Genomic DNA, 24,903 nt, shown 5'->3' on the forward strand with positions numbered 1-24,903 from the left:
TTTTCTCCCTTTTATACATAGTATATGCTTTACAAATCACTAGCCCCCTCTTTAATGAACACATAGCGCGGGTTTTAGTTTCGGCAGGAGTGGTAATTGCTCCGATGTTCATAGAAATTTTATTAGGGTCAGAGCAGTTACTGCCGGCGCTAAAACCTGCGCTATGCATTCATAAAAGAGGGGGTAGGTATTTATGGTAATTTGTCTTGTGATTCTGAGTGTTCACAAACCCCATGTGCTTCCTTTTAGGAACAAATTCCAAAGCCACCTTCCAGTCACCAGTATTTTTCAAAGTCAGTAAAATGTGCATCATTTGATCCAGTGCGAGTTTCTTTTTACCAAATTCCCAATGCAAGTACTTCTCCAGAGGAAGACATGCTGTGCTCAGCTTCAACCGCTTTGCATTGGCAAGTGATACTCTGTTTGTATAGATCTGTCAACAACTGAATCAATGATGTAAATTTTGTCATGTTCATATCTTTATTTTATTGGGCAAGTCTGCAGTTAAGTAAACAAGCTTGTCCTTGGGAAACATTTCTATGTACAGTATATAAGCCTTTCCTGTTGCTGTCGCAAGCAAATTTATCCCATGCCTCTCCACAGTGTTTGAGACGAGTAACTCATGATAGGGTCCCTCTCTTTAGAGAATGCAAAAATTGATGCAGAAGGGGTCCAATGATTTGTGGTTCCAGCCTTCAGTTTCTAAAAGCTGCTATATTGTATTCTTCATTTCCCTACAGGACATGTATTTGTCACAGACAATTATCAAACACCAGAGGCTGACCAAACCTCATGGGCTGGGCAGCCCACCACTTGTACATGCAGTCAAAGGATCTCTGCCAGAAAAGCAGGAAGTGTTCCGAGACTTACTTAGCGCCTCTCTTTCTATTGGCTTTTCCAGCATGATCTTCCTTTTTGCCATCTGTTTTTCTTTCTTTGCTTTTTCAACATTCTTTAAATGTTCTTTAATAGTCAAATGTTTTAATTACTTTTTTCTGGATGATTTGGTGGAACATTCCACGAGAATGTTCTGTTGCTCATCACTTCAGCTCTAATAACCAACTAAAGACCTATAGCATCTATCCCATTTATTGTAAAAATCATGGAGGGATTGGTTCACACCCAATTGATGGAATATCTTAATCAATTCTCCATCCTGCATGAAACTCAATCCGGCTTTAGACCTTTATTCAGTACAGAGACGGTTATTGCCGCTATCTTAGACTATTTGCGCCTATTATTTAGCAAGGGCCACAATGCCTTGATCATGCAATTCGATATGAGCTCTGCATTCGATCTGGTAGACCACGGGAAAATGCTACAATGCCTAGACGCCATCGGAATCAGGGATGAGGTGTTGAACTGGTTTCGTGGCTTGCTTACATCCCTTACCTAACAGGTACGCTTCAACTATGAGCACTCCGATACCTGGAGCAACTCATCCGGGGTGCCACAAGGGTCACCACTTTCCCCATTGCTTTTCAATGTCTACATGTCCTCATTGGGCGTGCGACTAACCCAACTGGGGATAAAATTATTCAGTTACGCAGACGATTTTACGATCATCATCCCATTCACCAACTCTATCTCGGAAACTACTCCCAAGGCATCCGATGCCATAAATGAGATGGAACAATGGATGACAGATTTCAAGCTCAAACTTAATCCAGAAAAAACAAAATTCTTTGTTGCCTCTCCTCACTCGCTTGACAACAAAACCTCACTATGCATCAATGAACTCAATTACCCTATTCAGCCCACCTTAAAGATACTAGGGGTAACCCTGGATCAATGCCTAACCATGAAAGACCAGGTGGACTCCGTAATCAGAAACCCTGAGGTTATGGGTTTAAACCAGGGGTCTCAAAGTCCCTCCTTGAGGGCTGCAATCCAGTTGGGTTTTCAAGATTTCCCCAATGAATATGCATGAGATCTATGGGCATGCACTGCTTTCAATGCATATTCATTGGGGAAATCCTGAAAACCCGACTGGATTACGGCCCTCAAGGAGGGACTTTGAGATCCCTGGTTTAAACCCACCCTACTACTTGTGACCCTGGGCAAGTCCCTTAGGGCTAGATTCACTAAGGGCACTGATCGGATCCGATCACTGAGGGATCCGATCCGTGTCTAGGGGGCTGATTCATGAATCACCCTCATGCAAATGAGGGCGATCAGAATCATGCTCCCAACCGCCTGCCCAGATCGCTCTATAGCGATCCCAACTCATGCACATCTGTAGATGGTCTGCTCATGCGCTGGCCCTCCGAGTCTGGCAGAGAATTTAAAAAAAAACTTTTTTATGACCCTGTGGTTTTAACCCACTTTAGCCCGTGGGTTAAAACCACAGGCTTGCACTGTGGGGAAGGGTGGGAAAATCGGGGCAGGTTGGAGAATTGGGGCTGCAGGAGTTCAGGGCAGGCGGGAGAGTCGGGGCAGGCGGGAGAGTCGGGGATGCAGAAGTTTGGGGCAAGCAGGAGATCGGAGCTGAAAGCAGGAGTTCGGGGCAGAGAACAGAAAAACAGGGCAGAGAGTAGGGCAGTCGGAAAGGACCTGAGCGAATGGTCCTCAGCAGTCGCTTGTTTGTGATCTGCCAGTCGATGTTGCAGGGATTTTGTTTGTGAATCGCTGCCTGCCATCATTTGAATGCCGTCCCCCCTCATTTGCACGTGCGGATCGGAAGATGATCGGGACACAGGTTAGTGAATTGGGTCAGAGGGAAATCAGGTTGCAAACCGATTGGTACACGATCAGTTTGCTTAGTGAATCCCTTAATCCCCCCAATGCCTCAGGTACATCAGATAGACTTTGAGTCTGCCGGGATAGACAGGAAAAATTACTTAAAGTACCTGAATAAATGAATGTACACCGTTCTGAGCTCCCCTGGGAGAAAGGTATGGAAAATTGAATACATAAATAAACAACATTCCTGCCCGGTGAACAAAGATTACAATGCTGTCCTGAGGTGAACAATTTGCATTTAACATCACCCCACATCTTACTCCAGCCTGAGATTAGGAGAAACTTTTACAAATCAGTCTGGTTCCTAATCTTGCACACAAAAGAACAGATACTGAGATATTACATTGAAAGTAAAGTAACTAGCAAGAGATTATAATGTCCGTTTAATCTTACCCCTTGTTTTCTCACTTCCAAAAACCCTTCTTGGTGGGTGAGAAACTGCAATCATCATGTTGTCAAAAGGGATCGACCATCTACAAGAAGGAAGTAGGTGAGCAGCCAGAGTGAGGTCTAGAACGCTCTGATAGAAGCTATTGGAGTATCAGAATGAGGCTTGAATTTAACGCGAGAAGCTATTGGAACCCGCTGGTCGAGAAACTCTTACTTCCGTTTCCGGTACGGTCAGGGTCATCTTTCCCTCTGGAGGAGCACATTCGTTCCGCTTTTCCCCTACTGGGCATGTTTTTTTTAGTGCTGAGGACACTGAACGAACATATATGAGCTGGGGTTTGTTGGTTTTCTATCAGTGTTGATACTTTATGTTGGATCTTGTTTAAGGAAAAAAAAATACTAGATTATTTGCTTCGCTTTCTCATTTAAATTTCTTCATTTTTGTGTCTCAAAGTAGTATGGCTCCCGTGCATGTCTCTAGGATTCTTAAAGCTCTTTGACAAGGTCAACTGATCTGTGGGTTTCTGTTAAAGAGGATTGATTTTTTTTTTTTTAACCGAAAGTCGTGCAAATATTAGCGCGGGTCCCATTTTATGCAGTGAGACTGCTAAAAAAAAAAATAGTATGTCTTGTGGTAAAATAAGCTATCTGGTAGCTCACAATTTCTCTTCCCCCTTAGTATCTCAAACTATAGGAGTCAGCTTGGCAGGGGTGAAGGTGACACAGTGGTGCTTGAGAACTGCCAACATTAAAAAATAAATAAATCCTTGACTCTGTCCAATGAGGTAATTTTCATTGGGTTTTGCGCCCCCAATAATTTTGAAAAGGTGGCTCCTTTGTCCCAAAACTCTTCAACACCCCAGTGCTTATGTTTCTGTGAAAGATGCTGTATGCTGGTGTTGAGTGTCAATTCTCATTTTATTCCCTTCTCTACCCTTAGAGAGTCAATATGGTATGTATGCTTTTTGAGACTTCCAGATTGTTTGAAATAACCAAATAGATGATCAGGGGTGGTGTTAACTAGTGCTGTCTAATTCAGGGAAATCATATATCATAAATCAGTTGTTTAGACATATATGCCAACATATCAAAAGCTGGCGCATGAAGTCTCATTTACTTCTTACTGTGTCATTTGTCATTAAAGATTTTGCAAATACACAAACTTTTTTTCATTTTTTCTAAGTATTTTTGTATGGACCTTCGGGTAGCAATCAGGCAAACCAAGCCAGTTGCTTGAACTCTGTATCAGTCCAACTTTTATTTATATTTAATTCATTGTAAATGTAACTATTTCTTATTGTTTTATATAAAATGCAAGGCACCTCACTTAACTTATAGTGAAGTACTCCTATATTCTCCTCTCCCAACATGCATGTTTCAGATTGAAACCTTTCTTCAGGGTCGAGGAATGCGTATGCGGGGGCTAACACGAGATTTACTTCACTATAAGTTAAGTGAGGTTCCTTGCATTTTATATAAAGCAATAAGAAATAGTTATATTTACAATGAATTAAATATAAATAAAGGTTGGACTGATACAGAGTTCAAGCAACTGGCTTGGTTTGCCTGATTGCTACCCTAAGGTCCATACAAAAATACTTAGAAAAAAAGTTTGTGTATTTGCAAAAACTTTAATGACAAATGACACAGTAAGAAGTAAATGAGACTTCATGCGCCAGCTTTTGATATGTTGGCATATATGTCTAAACAACTGATTTATGATATATGATTTGATTAATGATACAGCAGGGATAGTTGTTTGTTTTTAATTCAGGGAAAGACTTTTTGATTTGATTCTGCCTATTGAATTGATTTTTCGATTCGATTCACTTTTCCCGTTCAATCTGGTGTTTTTTGGTTTGTTTTTTTTCAAACATCATGGTGGGTTTATTTTGTAGCCTCTTCACCCCCTTCCCCTTTGCCCTCTCCACCACTACACCAGTGCTGTGGTGTAAACAAAATAAACAAAAAAGACTTTTCCTCTCTCTGTTAGGTCCTAGTGTCTAACACCAGCTATGGCAGGATACACATTTCATATCTGACATATTGTAATCACAAAAGAGAAAATAATTTTTTTTCTACCTTTTTGTTGTCTCGTCATTTTATTATTCAAATCACATTGGCCCCAGGCTCTGGTTTCTCTTTGTCTTCTGTTGACTAACTCATCAGGGTCTCCTGCCCATTGAATGTTTTCTTCTTTCTCCGTGCCTTCCCTTCCATCTCTGTACCTTCCCTTCTACTGCCATATCCAATATTTCTGTTTCTTTCCACTGTCTACCATCTCTCTCTCCCCCTCCCTGCTTTGTTCCCCGGGTCAAACCTCTCTATTCCCCTTGTTGAGACTATAGTATCACAGCCCCAACATTCAGACTGAGACAGCCCACCAGGAATGAAGATCCTCATAACTCTAGGGGCTCCCTAATCCTGAGGTGTTAGTAAAACTTACGATATCAGCAAAAATGAGGAAAGCACAAAGGTTGAAGTCAAAAGAATTGTATATTAAACAAAAGAAAAGAAAGTAGGAAGTTACATTTGTGCTTGAAGGTCATGTGATCTTTCCTAGGCTATGTCACACACCACCTTCTACATTACAATAACAAGACAGCACTTTTATATCATTTACATTGGCTTCATTGTCTATGCATTTTCTGTGGTTACATTTAAACATTCATACATACACACAGCTAGTTTCTTTTTTTCCTTATTTGATTCTCTCCTCAAACTTCGTCTTTTTAAAACACAGCATAACCGTGAGACATATACTGTACTAAATGCAATGTTTATGAACACTTACAATTTTTTTAAGAACATAAGACCATAAGAATTGCTGCTGCTGGGTCAGACCAAGGCTCCATCCTTCCCAGCAGTCTGCTCACGTGGCGGCCCCAAGGTCAAGATCAGTGCTCCAAATGAGTTCAGTCTCACCAGTTTAGCATGAACTTGTCCAACTTTGTCTTGAAACCCTGGAGGGTGTTTTCCCCTATAACAGACTCTGGAAGAGCATTCCAGTTTTCTACCACTCTCTGGGTGAAGAAGAATTTCCTTACGTTTGTACAGAATCTATCCCCTTTCAACTTTAGAGAGTGCCCTCTCGATCCCCCTACCTTGGAGAGGGAACAATCTGTCTTTCTCTACTAAGTCTATTCCCTTCAGTATTTTGAATGTTTCGATCATATCTCCTCGCAGTCTCCTCTTTTCAAGGGAGAAGAGGCCCAGCTTCTCTAATCTCTCACTGTACGGCAACTCCTCCATCCCTTTAACCATTTTAGTCACTTTTCTCTGGATCCTTTCGAGTAGTACTGTGACTTTTGCAAATAATTTATTACATGCCCTCATCCTGCCTTGCATACTGATTCAAAATTACATAAGCTCTAAATTCCAATAATTAATCTTCTTCACCTTTCCAATTGAGCATCTTCTTTCAACTAGCATGTTATCTTGATAATTCTAATCTTGTTTATCTACTGCTAGTATCATAATGTCCTATCCCTTTTTCTAACCGATGACTACGTTTGGTTATATATTTATTATTTTTGTTCTCACATATAAGCTTTACTATTTGACATATACTGTATGTCATATACTCATCACTAGGTGGCAATAGCAATTTTCATACAATACTCTTAGTAACTTTTGCTGTAACTTATTAATAACTAACTTCATGCGGTTTCTACATTGGACTGGTACAGAAGCATATCATCAGGAAACATCTGAATAATACTCCGTTCCAGTGTTCTATGGCTGATGCTTTTACCACATTTCATGTGACACTGCCCTGCTCAATACTGTTAGTCCTAAGATCTGCACCTAGGCATGTTTCAGTCTCTTGTCCTAATCTTTAGCTATGATCTCTGGTATTTTGGGGACTTCTTTTAACAAACAGCTTCTAACTCTTGTTCTAAAGATTTCTCTCATGTCCAATATTACTTGCAAAACCCATTTGCCATTCTGACCTAATAATGCAATGTGTAAAAGTGTGGCTCATGTAAATTTCAGATTCATACCTTACTCTTTCACATTTTCTCCCCGGCTATTGTGTTCCTCCCCAAATTATTTGTTTCTTTGTGTTATTCTGCTTTAAATCCCATACCTATGTCTTTCAACAATCACCTGGAATTTTAAGATCTCCACATGTTATCACTTTCTCACCAACAAGGATAGAATGGTTAGAAATCCTCAACACTCTCCATGTAGCATCTCTCCCTCCCTTTCTCCCCTCCATTATCATGTGCAACATTTTTCTCTCTCCCCATGTACCATCTCCCTGACCTCCACCCTATGTCCAACATTTCTCCCTCTTTTCCATATGTCTCCCTCCCCTCTACCATATGCAGGATTTCTCCCTCACCCATTCCTGCCTCTGTTGCATCTCTCCTTTCCTCTCCTCCACCCCATATCCAACAATTCTTCCTCTCTCCCATGTGTAGCAGCTTTTCATCCATCCATCCCATCCCCCCTGCATAGCAGCTTTTCATCCATCCCTCTCATCCCCCTGTCCAGCACCTCCCGATCCCCCCCCATGAGATCTGACATACCTTCAAGCTTCTCAAAGCAGCAGCAGCCATGGTGGTGGCCAGCAGGCAGAGGCAGCATGGTGAACAGGCTGCTTCTGGCCTGCCCCACTAGGGGGGCCCTCTGCTGCATCATCAGTGATGCGGCAAAGGGAAGGCCCCAGTGGGGCAGGCCAGGAGAAGTCTGTTCAGAGATTTGCCTCTGCTGGCTGGCCAGCACCATTGCTGCTACTGCTTTAGGAGACTCGGAGGTATGTCAGTGAGTATATTGGTGAGTGATTTTTTTTTTTTTTTAGAAAACAAATCAATTCAAATTGGCAAATTGGGCAGCACTAATGTTAACATTGCTTCCCACACACCCATTTCTATAATCGGAATGCTATTGTGCCACCACCATCTAATCCTATGAGGCGCTTGGTATTTTTATTTATGATTATGTGTTAAGATGCATCCTCTTTTTTTTCATTATTTTAGAAGTAACGGTAGCATTTGGAAATCTGAAAGCTTTTATTTAGAATGAGTTTCCTGTTGCCCAAGTTAACCAGCAAAAGGGATGTAGACCAAGTGATAAAAAGCACAGCAGAAAAAGTTTTGGTTCTTCGATTTGGAAGAGATGAGGATTCTGTTTGTCTACAGCTTGATGATATAGTGAGTGGGTTGTATTTTTAAGCCTATCCTCATTTACAAGGTCTTTCTCCATCTTTCCTAATTTTCACACTAAAGCAGGCATGTGTAGTAACATCTTAAATGTTTGCTGTAAACTGTTATAAAAGCACATCAGCCAGTCCTACCAATTAAAAGCTTTCTAAAGTGTTCTACATTTAATTTTTATTTGGAAGCATACTTCCTTAATATTTTAAACATGGGAAGTACAGTAATTAATGTATGGATAATAATCCAGTTTCTGTACGTTAGGTAATCAATCCATGCTCATGAACTGTTGTAGAAGTATGTTGATCACATCTTTCAGCTCCTCCCCTAGCAGTGGAGTATAGTGCCCTCTTAGTTTTGAAAGCAAACTGAGAAGGTGTGTTCTGCTCTGTATTATTTTGGGGTATTTTTCTTCCATTTTGGGAGGCTTCGGTGCCAAGAGGATCCCATTTTTGGGGCCTCTCTGTCTTGGAGAGGATGCAGACTGTTGCAGAAATATTGGGAGAGAACACAGACTCCTGCTTTGTTCTTCTTCGAGGCTCAGGATCTGTTCCATTGGGAGCCAAGTCAACTGTTTTAAAACTGAACCGACTTAACACTACACTATTTTATCAGTGTTGCAAATTGCCTCTTTTAAGCATGACAGAAGTTATTGTAACTGCTAATTAGTGTTGTAGTCCTCATATGTAAGGTGCAACAGTGAGCAGTCACCGTGATAATGACACGGGTGTAGGAGAACAAACTTCAGTCAGCACGTCATCTTTGGGCACTGTGTCGATGTCATTGGCTGTCTTGAAGCAATTTATATTTTGAGATGTCTGGTGAATGAATTCAAGCTTCACCAACTGCCCCTGCTTCTGAATGGCAAGACTGACAAACCAGTGCTCATTGTTGCGCTAGTATACTGCATACCAGTGACCTATTTCTGTGATGATAGTTGGCTACACGGCTTCAGCTGTTCCAGCTTCACCACCTGAACTTGTTGTGTTCTGTGCATCCTGCTTCCTTGGAGCCATTCTGCTTATGTCATCACCCTCAAAAAATTGTGTCACACACAGGGCTGTGGAGTCGGTAGATAAATGTTCCGACTCCGACTCCTCAGTTTTTTGTACTTCTGACTCTGACTCCCCGACCCTGACTCCGACTCCCCGACTCCTCAGTTTTTTGTATTTCTGACTCCGACTCCGCGTGAAACAAGATTTTCAACCGCGTAAAAAGATGTTGTGCGTATGGTGGGAGAGCTTGGTTGGATGAATTTTTCGAGTCTACACCAGGTGATTTCTACCAACGAGGTATTGAAAACCTTGTTGAACGTTGGAAATAAGATTGCAGGGCAGAGGCTGCAAATTATAGACCAGTGAGTCTCACATCAATAGTGTGCAAACTCATGGAAACACTAATTAAAAGCAAATTGGACACGATCTTGAATGAAGGGAATCTTCGGGATCCCAGTCAGCATGGATTCACCAAGGGTAGGTCCTGCCAATCCAATCTCTTCAGCTTCTTTGACTGGGTAACAAGAAAGTTGGACTTGGGAGAGTCTTTGGACGTCGTGTACCTGGACTTCAGTAAAGCTTTTGACAGTGTCCCACACCGCAGGCTGCTAAGCAAGATGGAATCGATGGGGTTAGGAGAGACACTAACTGCATGGGTCAATGATTGGCTGAGTGGCAGACTTCAGAGGGTGGTGGTTAATGGTACCCTCTCTAAAACATCGGAGGTGACCAGTGGAGTGCCGCAGGGCTCGGTCCTGGGTCCACTCCTTTTCAACATATTCATAGGGGATCTGATTCAAGGACTTCAAGGTAAAATAACACTATTCGCCAATGACGCCAAACTATGTAATATAGTAAGTGAATGCAGTTTACAGAATTATATGGTGCAGGACCTGCTTACATTGGAAAATTGGTCCTCAACCTGGCAGCTAGGCTTCAATGCTAAGAAATGTAAGGTTATGCACCTCGGAAGCGGAAATCCATGCAGGACGTACTTCTTGAACGGAGAAACTTTAACTAGGACTTCAGCAGAACGAGATTTAGGAGTAATCATCAGTGCAGACATGAAAACTGCCAATCAAGTGGAGAAGGCTTCATCTAAGGCAAGGCAGATATTGGCTTGTATCAATAGAAGTTTCGTCAGCCGAAAGCCTGAAGTCATAATGCCGTTGTACAGGGCCATGGTGAGACCTCATCTGGAGTACTGTGTGCAATTCTGGAGGCCACATTACAGTAAAGATGTGCGCAGAATTGAATCGGTTCAGCGGACGGTCACCAGGATGATCTCGGGGCTCAAGGGTCTCTCGTATGAAGAGAGACTGAATAAATTGCAGCTCTACACTCTCGAGGAACGTAAAGAGAGGGGAGACATGATAGAAACATTTAAGTATCTCACGGAATGTGTCGAAGTGGAAGATGATATTTTCTTTCTCAAGGGACCCTCGGCCACAAGAGGGCACCCGCTCAAACTCAAGGGCGGAAAATTTCATGGCGACACCAGAAAGTATTTCTTCACAGAGAGAGTGGTTGATCATTGGAACAAGCTTCCAGTGCAGGTGATCGAGGCAGACAGCGTGCCAGACTTTAAGAATAAATGGGATACCCATGTGGGATCCCTACGAGGGTCAAGATAAGAAAATGGGTCATTAGGGCATAGACAGGGGGTGGGTAAGCAGAGTGGGCAGACTTGATGGGCTGTAGCCCTTTTCTGCCGTCATCTTCTATGTTTCTATGTAATATATTTATAAGTATTGGTGCTCCGAATTGTGCATTGCGTGCCATATAGTGAAGCATGTGTTCGTTTTGCAGTTACGTGAGGCACTGCATGCATTGGTTTTTATTCTTACAGTAGAGAAGTCATTAATTATAACTTTTTGTGAATTGGGACATTTAAACTTGCTTTTTTTTAATTCCAATCTAAATTTAGTCGGAGTCGGAGTCAGTGCATTGTTTGGCAACTCCGACTCTGACTCCAGGTACCCGAAATTTCCTCCGACTCCGACTCCACAGCTCTGGTCACACACAGAATTGTTTCATCTGGTATCTCCTCTGATCTTGATGTTCTGCCCTGTGGTGTTGCTATTGTTGCACCAAATTCAATTGACAACTTCCTCACTACTGCACCTCTTTTCCTGGGGCTTGATGGCAGCGTACGTCTAACATGATTAAGTGCTCGTGCAAATGAATGTGCAGCACTGTACGCTGCAACAGGACTGGTTGAGGCCTGAACTGCCTTCAAAGAAAGAACCTTTTTTTCTCTTTCTGCTTCTACATCTTATTTGTGTCTCTGTCTTTTTCCCTTCTCTCATCCACTTGTTTGCTTTTCTCCTGGTGTTGTCAACCTTTTCAGCTCCTGTTGCTTTTTCATGAGGAAGCTTCTGCTGTACTGAGCATTCTTGGCTTTATATTGCTCATAGGTTCCTTCATCTCTAAACATGAGCCTTCTTTTCCTCTGTCTTTCTGCAGCTGAAACTGGGGGCATCAATACGTCTTATGGAGCGAAAGTACAAATTTTAACCCTCCCCCCGCACCGTTTTAAAACTTGCCGCCACAGCATCTTTAAAAACATCCATCTGCCATTGCCGCATGTTTAGAAATGTCCGCCTGCCGCCACAGCCCCTTTAAAAACACCCGCCCGCCACTGCTGTCATTGCCGTCGTAGTACCTGGTGGTCCAGTATGTATCCCTCCCTCGCTAGTGGCACAAAGGTCAGGAGTGCAGATGTCAGGAGTAAGATTTCTGTGCTCCCGCTTGGGCCTGCGCTGCTTTCTGAATGGTTGGCATCAGTTCTTGCAGGACTCGCGAGAACTGAAGGCAGCCATTTAGAAAAAATGGAACAGGGCCAGGCGGGAGTACGGAAAGCTCGCGTCCGACATCCACACTCCTGACCTGTGCACTGCTAGCGAGGGAGGGATACATGCTGGACCACTAAGTACGGGGGGATGATCTAAAAGTACTGGAGGGGGTGGGGAATGATTTAAAAGTACTGGGGTGGGAGGGTGATCTAAAAGAACTGTTTGTGTTTGTGTGTGATTTAAAAGTACTGGAGGGGGTGGGAGATGATTTAAAAGTACTGGGGTGAGAGGGTGATCTAAAAGTACTGGGTGGGAATGATATAAAAGTATAAATATACAAAAAAGGTAGTGTGTGGTTTTGGCCAGAAGTGGTGCCCACAGGCCCCAATCACTTCTTGGGATCCTTTGGTGGAAAACAGAGGTGGCAGTGAGGCAAAAAATTAAATTTAATCATGGATGGACTAGGCACAGAGGATCCTTGGTCGTAAAAAAAAAAGTGTAAAATCTGTAAAATATCCAAAATGGATAACAGCAGAGTAAAATATAATTAAACAGGTGCTGTAGTAGGTAGGGAAATGAGCAGACAGATGGATCTAGCCCTGTCCCTGCCTGTCCTGTGCCCTGTTCTGGCCTACCACTAGACCACCAAAGGAGGGACAGGGTACAGAGCCTGGCAGGGAGGAGGGACAGGGCGGAGAGCTTGGCAAGGAGTGTGGGGTTGGGTGCAGAGCCTGGCAGGGAGAATTTGGTTCAGAAAGTATTTTTTTTTTTTTTTCTTGTTTTCCTCCTCTAAATCTAGGGTGTGTCTCATGGAGCGAAAAATACGGTAAACAATGTTTATTTTTCATGCATGCCTACATCATTCATATACTCTTATAAACACATAACAGAAATTATGCCAAAATTCCTGTTATTATCTACACAACAAAATAATACTTTGTGACTTATTGTGACTTTGTGACCCCATTTACAAGACTGTTTTCACACACAATTTTTCCTTTGCTATGTGAAAATTAAGACCAAAAATGATATATCAGTTAATAGTAAGTAGCACACCACTTGTGCATGATGCAACTTTGCATCATACTGGTTTATCTAGCTCAGTTACATATTCTTTGCTAGGCTGGTAACCTGTCACCAGCGCTAAAACTTGTAAATTAGTAAGGGGCATCGTTCTCCCACGAAATAAGCAGCATAGCAGCAACAAATTTTTTAAAATAATACCAGTTTCTTAAAGGGGGGACCATTACTGATTCAGAAAAATGCTAATCTTGGCAATAAGCACAATATATAATTGAGCTTTTCTCTTTTGCAATCAACAGACATAAGAGAAACTCGCATCTGAATTTTGTTTTTCCGCCTGTTAGAGGATGTAAACTTAAAAAACATCATCAAAATCTTTTTTCATATCAAGCAGCGTTAGGGGTAAGGATTTAGAACAATTGCTTTTGCTTACTGACACTTATGGGGAATTTAGGAGACATTTAAAAACATCTGTTTTCAAAGTATTTAGGCAGCTAATTCGTAAAAATTTTATTATGCACTGTTTTGATCATTTTAGTGTCTCTAATTATTGGCTTTTAACTTTTTAAATTCTATTCATCTTCTTTTATTTGGTTTTTTTTAACTACTGTAAACCGCATAGAACTTTACGGCCTTTCGGTATATAAATTGATTATTATTATTAATGTTTAGTTTTTATGTCAAGTGTGACTGTTGGGGCTCCCTTTACAAAGGTGCATTAGGGCCTTAACGCGCGGAATAGCGCATGCTAAAATGCCGCGTGCGCTAGCTGCTACCGCCTCCTCTTGAACAGGTGGTAGTTTTTCAGGTAGCGCACACTAAAAACGCTAGCGCACCTTTGTAAAAGGAGCCCTTAGTGTGGAATGGCTGTTCCTGAAGATCTCCAGTTGTGGATTTGAGGCAAAAAGTCTTCTCCATTCAGTCAGGCTGAAGTGAAACTGACACAGGCAGGCACCAGCCCAGTCCAGTGAACAAAGCCCATTATTTCTTATGGGGAAAATTGGGGGGGGGGGGGGGGGGGGGGTGTAGGAAAAAATCATTTTTAAGGGTGTCTGGGGCCAAAGCTAAGGTTCATTTCCTCCAAAACACCTTTCCTTGAATTTTTTTGTAGGCAAAACTTAAATGATGTTATTCCCATGGAAAGAGGGAATACATCTAGGTGATCCAATCATTAAACCTCATTAAAAATCCTGGGACGTCACCTTTGATATGAAATTTTCATATCATGAACATAGTAGTAACGTTGTGAGATCTGCTTTTACAAGCTCCGATTAATTCAATCGATTTCAAAATTTCTGGAACACAAATCCCTAAATACCTGAATTCACGCACTAAAAATAATAACAAAATTAGACTATTGTAATTTACTATTAAAAGGAGTAACACAAAAAGAAATAAGGTGTCTTCAAATAATCCAAAACGCGCCAATAAAAATTATATCAAATGCCAAAAAATACGATCATGCTTCACTGCTCTTAAAGAAAGCTCATTGGCTCCCTGTCACACATAGGATTGCCTATAAGTTAGGTTTATTAGTACATAAAACAATTAATGTAAAAACACCTGAATTCATTTATAATCTATTAATACCATATACCCCACTGCGCGTTCTTCGATCTACCAATTGGCATTTATTAACCATACCTTTCTTAAAAATTATCGGTGTAAGATGATTGGAAATCTTCTCTGTCACAGGTCCTCAGCTCTGGAATAGTCTGCCATCCAAACTAAGAGAAGAAAAAATACTAGACCATTTCAAAGGCAAACTGTAAAGCCGTCTTTTCAAAGATGCTTTCTCAATATAACTTTGAACCTAACTATTGATCTTTGTTAAAAACAAAATGTATTCTCTTATCTTTACACCCCTCCCCCACTTTGTTCTAACCTTGAATGTTTTCTTTTCTTTTAACAATTGTAGTTCCTTTCCGCCTACCCTAATGTTCCTGTATGTTTGGTAAATCCAAAATTATGTTCATGTATTTTAACATTGTTCAATTTTTATTTTTGTATTTTGCCTAGAAACCTTGGAATAGGCAATTAAGCCCGTTACATTAATGGGTGCTAGAATATATGTTTGTCTGTCTTTCTTTATTTCTGTCTCTCTCTGCCGCTGTCTTTCTTTCTTTCTGTCTCTCCCCCTGCCCCTGTCTCTTTTTTCTGTCCTTTCTGTCTCCCTCCCGCCCACTATCTGTCTTTCTTTCTCTCCCCACTTCTTTCCAACGTCTGCTCCCCCTGTCCCTCAGACTTCCATTCAGCGGCTGTCCCTCCTCTCCCCCACACTTCCATTCAGTATCTGTCTCCCTCTCTCACCCCTTTTATCTACTATTCACCCTCTTGTTTTTCCCCTTCCATTCACTGCCCTCTCTTCTCTTTCCATCCAGTGTCCGCCTTCTCTCTCTCTCTGTTCCATATGGCATCTCCTCCTTCCTTTCCCCCTTCCTATTCACTTGGTGTGGCATACCTTCATCCTTCCCTGCATGCCCTGCCATGTCTTCTTCCCTCTAAGCCATTATCTCCCCCTCTGCTCCCTTTCCTCCTTGAATTTCATCGGGCAGCAGCAGCATTCATAATTCATTGCTGTTGCCAGGCTTCAGGTCTTCCTCTCTGGCCGATCCTGTCTTCATGAAAACAGGAAGTAGGCAGGACCCGCCAGAGAGTAAGGCCTGAAGTCGGCAACAGCAGCAAATTTTAAATGCTGCTGCTGCCCGAAGAAGCCAGGCCTTAACAACAAAGCTCCCTCCAGCGTTGGCAGCCGCGAGAGCGAAGTAGGGATACCGCTGGACTACCAGGTTTAAAAAAACAACAAAAAAAACAACTTACCAACGATGGCGGCGGTGCTGGGGGGGGGGCGGTTTGAAAAGCCATCGGCCGTGAAGTATGCCACCTGCATACTTCACGGCCGACGGCTTTTCCGGATTTAAAAAACTTACCAACGATGGCGGCGGTGCTGGGGGGGGGGGCGGTTTGAAAAGCCATCGGCCGTGAAGTATGCCACATACATACTTCACGGCCGACGGCTTTTCTGGACTTTAAAAACTTAGCAACGATGGCGGCAGTGCTGGGGAGGGTTTGAAAAGGTGCCGCGGCTCCTCTGTCAATCCCCGCCTGACATTCACAACAGCAGTTTAAGTCCGAGGTAGGGTGAGAGGAGCCGACACGGAGAGCAGGAAGTCCAGCGCTAGCGGCGAGTGGTAGGTGCTGGAAACTTAAGTAAGGCAGGGGACTCGCGCATGCGCACTCCTGCAAAGCCACGGACCTACATCTCACGGAACAGGGATTACAGAAGCATGCAGTTGAGTGCGCATGCACGGCTAGCATTTTATTATTTTAGATTTTAATGAAACTTAAGCCACAATGGTGCCAGGCTGGTTGGATGCTCCTTTTCAGTTAAGTCTTGAGACATTATTCTATGGACTACAAGCTGGAATTTGCTCAACTTCTGACAGATTGGTTTGTGGGCTCTCCTTCAGGCCTCTTGGACAAAGGGTTTAAGCAACCATTCAGCACTTGCTGGATATTCAAGCTATAGAGCTAGTACCGCATGACCTTTCGGGCTCAGGCAGATACTCCATATACTTTATTGTGCCAAGGAAGGCTCAAAAGATTGGAGGCCTATTCTGGATCTTCAGCACGTGAATGCGGCTATCAAGATTCCTCGCTTATTATTGGAGACCACGTGTTCAGTCATTACAGGAGTGGCCCCAGGAGAGTTTCTTACCTCTATGGATCTCACAGAGGCATACTTGCACTTTCCCATTTTTCCAACCCACCGTAAGTTTTTGCATTTTCATGTTCTGGAACAGCATTACCAGTTCTTGGCCCTGCCCTTTGGACTGGCAACTGCACCCCAAACCTTCTCCGGAGTGATTGTGATAGTGGCGGCTTACCTGCGAAAGATGGGTCTCCTGGTTCACTGGCTGGCTGATCAGAGCTCCAGAGCTCCCTCACTGACTGAGGGACAGAACATGATAGAGCGGGTGCTCCAGGTGCTGGAGGACCTGTGCTGGATTGTCAACTTCAGGAGGAAGTGTACAAGCCAACAGAACTGGGACCAATGGTTTTTTATTCAACAAATAAAGAACCAGTTGACCCAGTTCTGTTGGCTTGTACACCTCTTTTTGGGTGTTATTGACTTTTTGCGTATTTTGATTCCATTGTGTTCAACTTCAGGAAAAGCCATCTGACACCTACACAGTCGCTGTAATACCTGGAGTCCTTTTCGACATGGTGGCTTCTGTCTACCAGAAGCCCACAGGCAGAAGCTATGTGCCCAGATTTCTTCCCTTGTAGAATGTCTGGCTCCTTTGGCATGGGATTAGCTTCAAATTCTGGGATCCATGGTTGCCATACTGGATGTAGTTCTTTGGACGAGGGCGCACATGCATTCTCGTCAGCATGCTTTGATTTCTCGGGCTCCACACAAGGAGGCCTTGCAGGCCCATCTGCCTTGGACTCTGGAAGCCCAGACAAGCATGGCTTCTCCAACACTTGTTCCGCAGGGGCATACTGCTACACATTGCTTCCTGGATTTTGGTGATGACAGATGACAGCCTTTGGGGCTGGGGAGCCGATTGCAATCTTTTTCCTGTTCAGGAGAGTCGGACACCTTCTCAGCGAAAATGGAACATCAACTGGTTGGAGCTTAGAGCCATTCAACTTGCTCTGAAGAGATTGCAGAAGATTGGAGAGTCAAGCAGTCAGGGTCTTCTCCGCCAATGCAATGGCAGTGGCCTAAGTCAATCACCAGGGAAGGACCAAGAGCACTCCTTTGGCTCAGGATGCCCACCTTCTTTTCCTTTAGGCAGAATGTCACCTCCTAGCGCTGCTGGCAGTGCATATGGAGGGAGTAGACAATGCTCAAGCTGACTTCTGTAGCAGACAGATTCTGGATCTGGGCGAGTGGGCCCTGTCCGCTGCGGCGTTCAGAGCAATAGTGTGGTGCTGGGGTTCGGCCCGCTTCAACCTCATGGCCATGACAAGAAAGAAGAAAGTGCCCGGATGCGAGGGACTTGACACTCTGGTGCAGCCATGGCCTCAGGAAATTCTCCTGTATGTCCTACCTCCTTGGCTGATGTTCAGCCAGGTCATTCGACAGATTGCAGCCCATCTGGGCCGCTTCATTCTGGTGGCTCCAGATTGGCCTTGCAGGCCGTGTTCCGTAGATCTGATACATCTGTGCAAGAGTTGTGGCCTTCGACTTAACACCTATCTGGACCTCCTCCCACTGAGTATAGTGTCCATGGAGGATCCAGGTCACTTTGCTCTTATGGCATGGCTCTTGAGCGCAGCCTTAGAGCACAAAGGATATTATACTATACTATGGTTGTTGAGACTTTTCTAAAGTCTAAGAAGTCATCTATGGTTTCGGCTTACGCTAAGATGCGGAAGACCTTTCAACATTGGTGCACCCAGGACCTGGTGGACCCTTATTCAGCTCCAATCTCGCTGATTCTCGCCTTTCTTCAGTCTGGTTTGGATAATGGCCTCACTCTCTCTTTCTAGATCCTGGGAACATTGATCCTCATTGGTGTCACATCCTGATATTGCTAGATATCTGAAGGGGGCTTTTCATGTCAGACCACCGGTTAAGCTACTTTTCCCTTCCTGGGAACTTAACCTGGTGCTGTCTAACCTTGCCAAGGCTCCATTGAGCACCTTTGAGATACTTCTCTCTTGGACTTGACGCTCAAGTTAGTTTTTCTGGTTGGTGCTATGTGTGTCAGACCTACAGGCTGTCTTGCAGAGAACCGTTCCTCCAGATTTTGGAGACTGGTTTCCCTTTGGACAGTTCCTTCCTTCCTGCTGAAGGTGGTATCAGCTTTCCAAGTTAATCAGAAAGTGCGTTTGACTGCCTTTCAGCCTACTGGTTCCAGGATACATGGTCAACTGTTGAAGTAACTGAATGTGTGCAGAGTTCTGTGGCATTATCTGGAGATCCTTAAAGAGTTTGGTCTCTTTAACTATTTGTTTGTGCTGACTAGTCTGGGTGTCCAGGATGGTATTTTTGAACAACATCCATGCCTAATATATAGAGGGTGATCAAAAATATGTAGAATGCTCAGAGACATGAAACTCTGAAGGGAAGGCTGAAAAAACCTCCCTGTTGTAAGAGTTCTCCTTCCAGTCATTGCAACTTCATGAAGCAATGATCACACTCCAAGACTTGGTGAATAACTTAAATTGATTTCAAAGTCCTTTTAGTGGTTCAAAAATACTGAGAGTGATATCTTCTCTTCTTATAACAACATGCAATCATCACTGCGTAAATAGGATAATAATACTTCCATAAGAACATAAGGAATGCCTCTGCTGGGTCAGACCTGAGGTCCATCGTGTCCAGCAGTCCGCTCATGTGGCAGCCCAACAGGTCCAGGACCTGTGCAGTAATCCTCTATCTATACCCCTCTATCCCCTTTTCCAGCAGGAAATTGTCCAACCCTTTCTTGAACCCCAGTACTGTACTCTGCCCTATTACGCCCTCTGGAAGCGCATTCCAGGTATCCACCACACGTTGGGTAAAGAAGAACTTCCTAGCATTTGTTTTGAATCTGTCCCCTTTCAACTTTTCCGAATGCCCTCTTGTTCTTTTATTTTTCAAAAGTTTGAAGAATCTGTCCCTTTCTACTCTCTCTATGCCCTTCATGATCTTGTAAGTCTCTATCATATCCCCTCTAAGTCTCCTCTTCTCAAGGGAAAAGAGTCCCAGTTTATCCAATCTCTCAGCGTATGAAAGGTTTTCCAAACCTTTTATCAGATGTGTCGCTCTCCTCTGAACTCTCTCGAGTATCGCCATATTCTTCTTAAGGTACGGCAACCAATATTGGATGCAGTACTCCAGATGCGGACGCACCATCGCCCTATACAATGGCAGGATAACTTCTTTCGTTCTGGTTGTAATACCCTTCTTGATTATGCCTAGCATTCTATTTGCCTTCTTAGCGGCCGCTGCGCACTGTGCCGTCAGCTTCATTGTCATGTCCACCATTACTCCCAAGTCCCTTTCTTGGGTACTCTCATTCAATAACATCCCTCCCATCGTATAGTTGTACCTCGGGTTTCTGTTTCCCACATGTAATACTTTACATTTCTCAACGTTGAACTTCATTTGCCATCTCGTCACCCATTCCCCTAGTTTGTTCAAGTCCCTTTGCAATTCTTCGCAGTCTTCTTTAGTCCGAGCTCCACTAAATAGTTTGGTGTCGTCCGCAAATTTTATTATCTCACACTTCATCCCTGCTTCTAGATCATTTATGAATATATTAAATAGCAGCGGCCCGAGCACCGAGCCCTGCGGGACCCCACTCGTGACCCTCTTCCAGTCCAAGTAGTGGCCCTTCACTTCTACCCTCTGTTTCCTACCCGCCAACCAGTTTCTGATTCATCTAAGTACGTCTCCTTCCACCCCATGGCACTTCACTTAAAGCTAAGTGGAAGTATTAGTGATGATTGCATGTTGTTATAAGAAGAGAAGATATCACTCTCAGTATTTATGAACCACTAAAAGGACTTTGAAATCAATTTAAGTTATTCACCAAGTCTTGGAGTGTGATCATTGATTCATGAAGTTGCAATGACTGGAAGGTGAACTCTTACAACAGGGAGGTTTTTTCAGCCTTCCCTTCAGAGTTTCATGTCTCTGAGCATTCTACATATTTTTGATCACCCTCTATAGACTGGTTACTCTATTGAAGTCAGTTTGTGTTGTGTGCTCTGTATTTAAGGAAACCTGGTCTACTGTGGCCTGTATTTAAATATCACTATCGGAATGCAATGTCTTCCCTTTTATGATGATATCTTTTAAAGATATCTTGTCCTGAACCATGTCTTTTGAGTGACTGTTGACCTTCCTCCAGTTTCTGCAACAGTTCGAGAGCATAGATTGATCACCTAATTTACAGGCTCCTGTGTATATTAACAGAAAGAAGATTATCCAGGTAAGAACCTAATCTTTCAATATTTGTTATCAAAAAGGTGAGGAGTATCTAATCATTTTAGGACCAAATACAAAATCTTTCCAGTTAGCCATATCCTAGACAATTTGCTTCTTGTAAATACATGGGGAATGTATGTCAGCTAATGAAGCAGGGACTAGGTTATGTTTAGTGTGGTGTTATATAAAATACAGCCTAGAATATAAGATAGCGTGGTATATAAATAAATCAGGCTCTGAGTTTTCTTTGCTTTAACTTTTAAGTCCCCTTGACATAGGGACACTGTTAATTGTATAAGGTGCTATACAAATTAACACATTGGTGATAATGTGAATATAATTATTCATTTTGTATAACATGCTGTCATTGGTAACTAATCATCTTACCATGTATTCATCCTTATTTGCAAAGCTTGCAAAGACTTCTCATGACCTAAGTAAAATGGCAGCCATTTATTTGGTTGATGTGGACAAGATGCCAGTATACACCCAATATTTTGACATCAGTTACATTCCATCCACTGTCTTTTTCTTCAATGGACAGCACATGAAGGTGGATTATGGGTAAGATGTTTGTAGAATTGTTATCCATTTGCTTCTTTATTTACATGCTGCATATGGTAGTATTTTAATATAGTGTTGGGCTATCACAGTAAATGTGTGGATGCTAGAAATCATAACACATTGCATGAATTTGTTTCAAATTTATCCATGTTATTACTGGAGTGTAAAAGCCTGAACTCCACAATGCCTGGATTTAGAAAGAAAATAATTAACATTAAATTCCCTAGCTTAGAAAAAAATAAAGAAAAAGTCAAGGCATCTTTACATAATGAGTAATTCCCAAACCTGTCCTCGGGGAACTATAGCCAGTCAAATTTTTAGGATATCCACAATGAATATTCATGAGACTTCTATGTACTGTCTCCACTGCATGCATATTTCTCCCCTGTATATTCATTGTGGATATCCTGAAAACGTGACTGGCTATGGATCCCCGAGATAGGTTTGGGAATTGCTGAAGAATACTTATAAACCTGTCATTTTTTTCACAGAATTGTGCTAATGAGAGAATATTTTTATTGTTGATGTTCTCTAGGTCTCCAGATCATACAAAGTTTGTGGGAAGTTTCAAAACAAAGCAAGACTTTATAGACTTAATTGAAGTGATTTATCGTGGAGCAATGCGTGGAAAACTTATTGTGCAAAGTCCTATTGACCCCAAGAACATTCCCAAGTATGATCTTCTCTATCAAGGAATTTAACAGCCATGATCATGTTGGACTTGTGCAGTAAGCTGAATTCTTCCAGTACTGAGATGGACTGTTTGCACGCTGCTCATTGTATCTGCAACCATCTGGTTAAAAGGTCAAATTTTAGCAGTTGGATTACTTGGCAAAAGGCTTGAACTATCACTTTTAGAGAGTCAATTTGATATATTTTTTCTTTGTTAGGTGAGATACTAATTACATATCATCTTGTAAAGCAAAAATGAGGACAGTTTTGGACTTGGATATTAAGATTCCTTTAATTAGTACTAGAGTTCTTCAAAAGGTATCTGCACTTCCATATTTTCACGGGAAATGGCGGGAGAAGTGTTAAGTGTCTTGTTCCCTCAAGGGAGTTATATGAATAAATTTATTTCATCTTGATAAGAGTCCCTTGGTCATCTTCGCCAGGTTCTGGATATAAAGGCCAAATCATCTGCCTTTGGCTGGTAAGGGATCTTCTTTTAGCTGAGCCCAATTTCTACCAGCGGTGCGGGTTCATAACCTTTCATAGCTTTAGAAAAATAACTTTTATGTTTAAATTTGTTTTTTATTAAAGGTCAGTAAATGGCAATATGCAAAAAATACCAACCAAACAATGTACAATACACAAGAAAGCCCCCCCATCCGGAACAGCCACTGGTAAACATGCCAGTAAATAATCAATCAAGCAAACGAGCTTTCGCTACAGGAGACAGAGTAGAACAAAAAGGTCTCCAACAATGGAGAAATAAAATACCTTTTTTGGAATGCAAATCGAAAATAGCCTGTCGTTCATAACCAGCCCAATAAATCATTTGAGTCCGCCAGTGTGAGACAGGTGTCTGCGGAGACAACCAACATTGTAAAATAGTCTTTATACCCACCAAGATAGCCCTTTGAACAAAAGCATTCACCCCTGGCTTAACTGGGTCCAGTGAAAATTTCTAAGTGAAGAGAAAAGTCGATGTCTGTGTCCAGGAGCATTTCCACAGGGACTGAATTAGAAGTCCTATGCGCCGCCAGTAGGCTTGAATACCAGGACATAACCAAAACATGTGTCCGAGGGTTGCCCTGGTAGCAGCGCATCTAGGGCAGCCTGCAGAAGAACTAATATGGGCTTTATAGGCTCGTGTAGGTGCAAAATAAGCACGAACCAAGAATTTATAGTATTGCTCCCTTTCAATCGCTGCCACCGGGATAGTCGATCCCAATTTAAAACTCCGCTTTAACATGGATTCTGATACTGGTATTTGTAGATCCAAGGACCAGGAACCAGCCAAAGTTGTATAGTCCAATTCCCCAAAAATAACTTTTATAATCCAACAAAGAGATAATTCTAGTCACAGTGGCTCTTCTCCTGGCACTGCTTACTGCTTCCTTTAAGTAATTCTCAGTCAATATGATTTTAAACCAGCAGAAGGGAAAATTATATCCTACCTGTTAATTTTCTTTCCTTTAGTCACAGCAGATGCAGATGAATCCAGAGACTAGTGGGATTATGTCCACCAATCAGCAAGGGGAGATAGAGAGGGTATATCTTAGATGCACATCCTTCTGGCCAATCAGTATAGGTCTTCTCAAAGCAGTTGAAATAAATCATATAAAAGTAAATCACATCAACCGCATTAAACATATGAGACATAGGACACCTATGGAACTTCTTCCGTCACATGCGCTACCTAAATCGTTGATACATAAAAATCGAGACTGCAACTTCAGTCTAAAGGCAAGCCCAAACTGCTCCTGAGAGCGACAAACCCCGCACCAGGGTAGGGCTCTGGATTCATCTGCTGTGACTAAAGGAAAGAAAATTAACAAGTAGGATATAATTTTCCCTTCCTTGTCATCAACAGCAGATGAATCCAGAGACTAGTGCAGGGGTCTCAAAGTCCCTCCTTGAGGGCCGCAATCCAGTCGGGTTTTCAGGATTTCCCCAATGAATATGCATGAGATCTATGTGCATGCACTGCTTTCAATGCATATTCATTGGGGAAATCCTGAAAACCCGACTGGATTGCGGCCCTCAAAGAGGGACTTTGAGATCCCTGGACTAGTGGGATGTACAAAAGCAGTCCAAACGTAGGGAGGGAAATAAAGTGAACTGAAAAACCTGCCCTGCAGCACATGTCTAAGGAGATACGACACCCAGAGAGTATGTATCCTATGAACATACAGAGGGTATGTGAGCAGGAGCAATCTTTGCCTAAGAGCACCATGCTGCATAAAACCCCAGCTACAGCTTCCTTCCATAAATAGTATGAGTGCAAGGCAGTCTGCTAATGTGATCACCAGGCTTCAAATAACCTGTGAATGCAACCAACATGTCTGGCAATGGTCCTCGGCTGATTCAAACTCCATGAGCCTCGTAAACCTGACCTACTTCCTCGGAAGGTTCTAGGGCAGCCAGCCTGGACTCGTGACAAATGAAGATTCCCCATCTGACTGAAGCCCTCTCAAGTACCAAGTCCCTAGGACCCAGGAGGCCACACTGTTGACCCCAGTCAAGAATAATGCCAGAGGAGAGGCAAGGCATCCCCTTGTAACCCGACACTACTCTGTACCCAGGCCACGAAGTGACAAGTGCCTGTCCCAGCGTCCCAAGGAGAAACAGTAACC

At 42.7% G+C, this 24,903-nt stretch overlaps 2 protein-coding genes and 1 pseudogene across 5 annotated transcripts in view; 1 reads left to right on the forward strand and 2 right to left on the reverse strand.

Annotated features, from left to right (window-relative positions):
- Nucleotides 1-3,259, reverse strand: part of LOC117359013 (putative protein FAM172B) — a 37,272-nt gene extending 34,013 nt beyond the window's left edge. For all 4 annotated transcript variants that reach the window (XM_033941083.1, XM_033941081.1, XM_033941080.1 and 1 more), the window contains exon 1: nucleotides 3,136-3,259. The gene's annotated coding sequence lies outside the window, so the exon portion shown is untranslated. The remainder of the gene's footprint in view (nucleotides 1-3,135) is intronic.
- On the reverse strand, nucleotides 170-6,896 carry LOC117359694 (annotated as a pseudogene).
- On the forward strand, nucleotides 3,357-22,689 carry TXNL4B (thioredoxin like 4B). The gene is made up of 4 exons (XM_033940446.1): nucleotides 3,357-3,468; nucleotides 8,118-8,291; nucleotides 21,450-21,601; nucleotides 22,137-22,689. The coding sequence occupies exons 2-4, from the start codon at nucleotides 8,160-8,162 to the stop codon at nucleotides 22,300-22,302; spliced, it is 450 nt and encodes a 149-aa protein (XP_033796337.1). The 5' UTR covers nucleotides 3,357-3,468; nucleotides 8,118-8,159; the 3' UTR covers nucleotides 22,303-22,689.
- The last annotated feature ends 2,214 nt before the right edge of the window (nucleotides 22,690-24,903 follow it).

Source organism: Geotrypetes seraphini, chromosome 4, assembly GCF_902459505.1.
Source record: "Geotrypetes seraphini chromosome 4, aGeoSer1.1, whole genome shotgun sequence".
NCBI classification, from domain to species: Eukaryota; Metazoa; Chordata; class Amphibia; order Gymnophiona; family Dermophiidae; genus Geotrypetes; species Geotrypetes seraphini.

Coding starts and splice junctions, on each gene's coding strand:
- TXNL4B (XM_033940446.1), top strand. CDS start 8,160: ATGAGTTTCCTGTTGCCCAAGTTAACCAGCAAAAGGGATGTAGACCAA. Junction 8,292..21,449: donor GTCTACAGCTTGATGATATA/GTGAGTGGGTTG, acceptor TTATTTGCAAAG/CTTGCAAAGACTTCTCATGA. Junction 21,602..22,136: donor CACATGAAGGTGGATTATGG/GTAAGATGTTTG, acceptor GATGTTCTCTAG/GTCTCCAGATCATACAAAGT.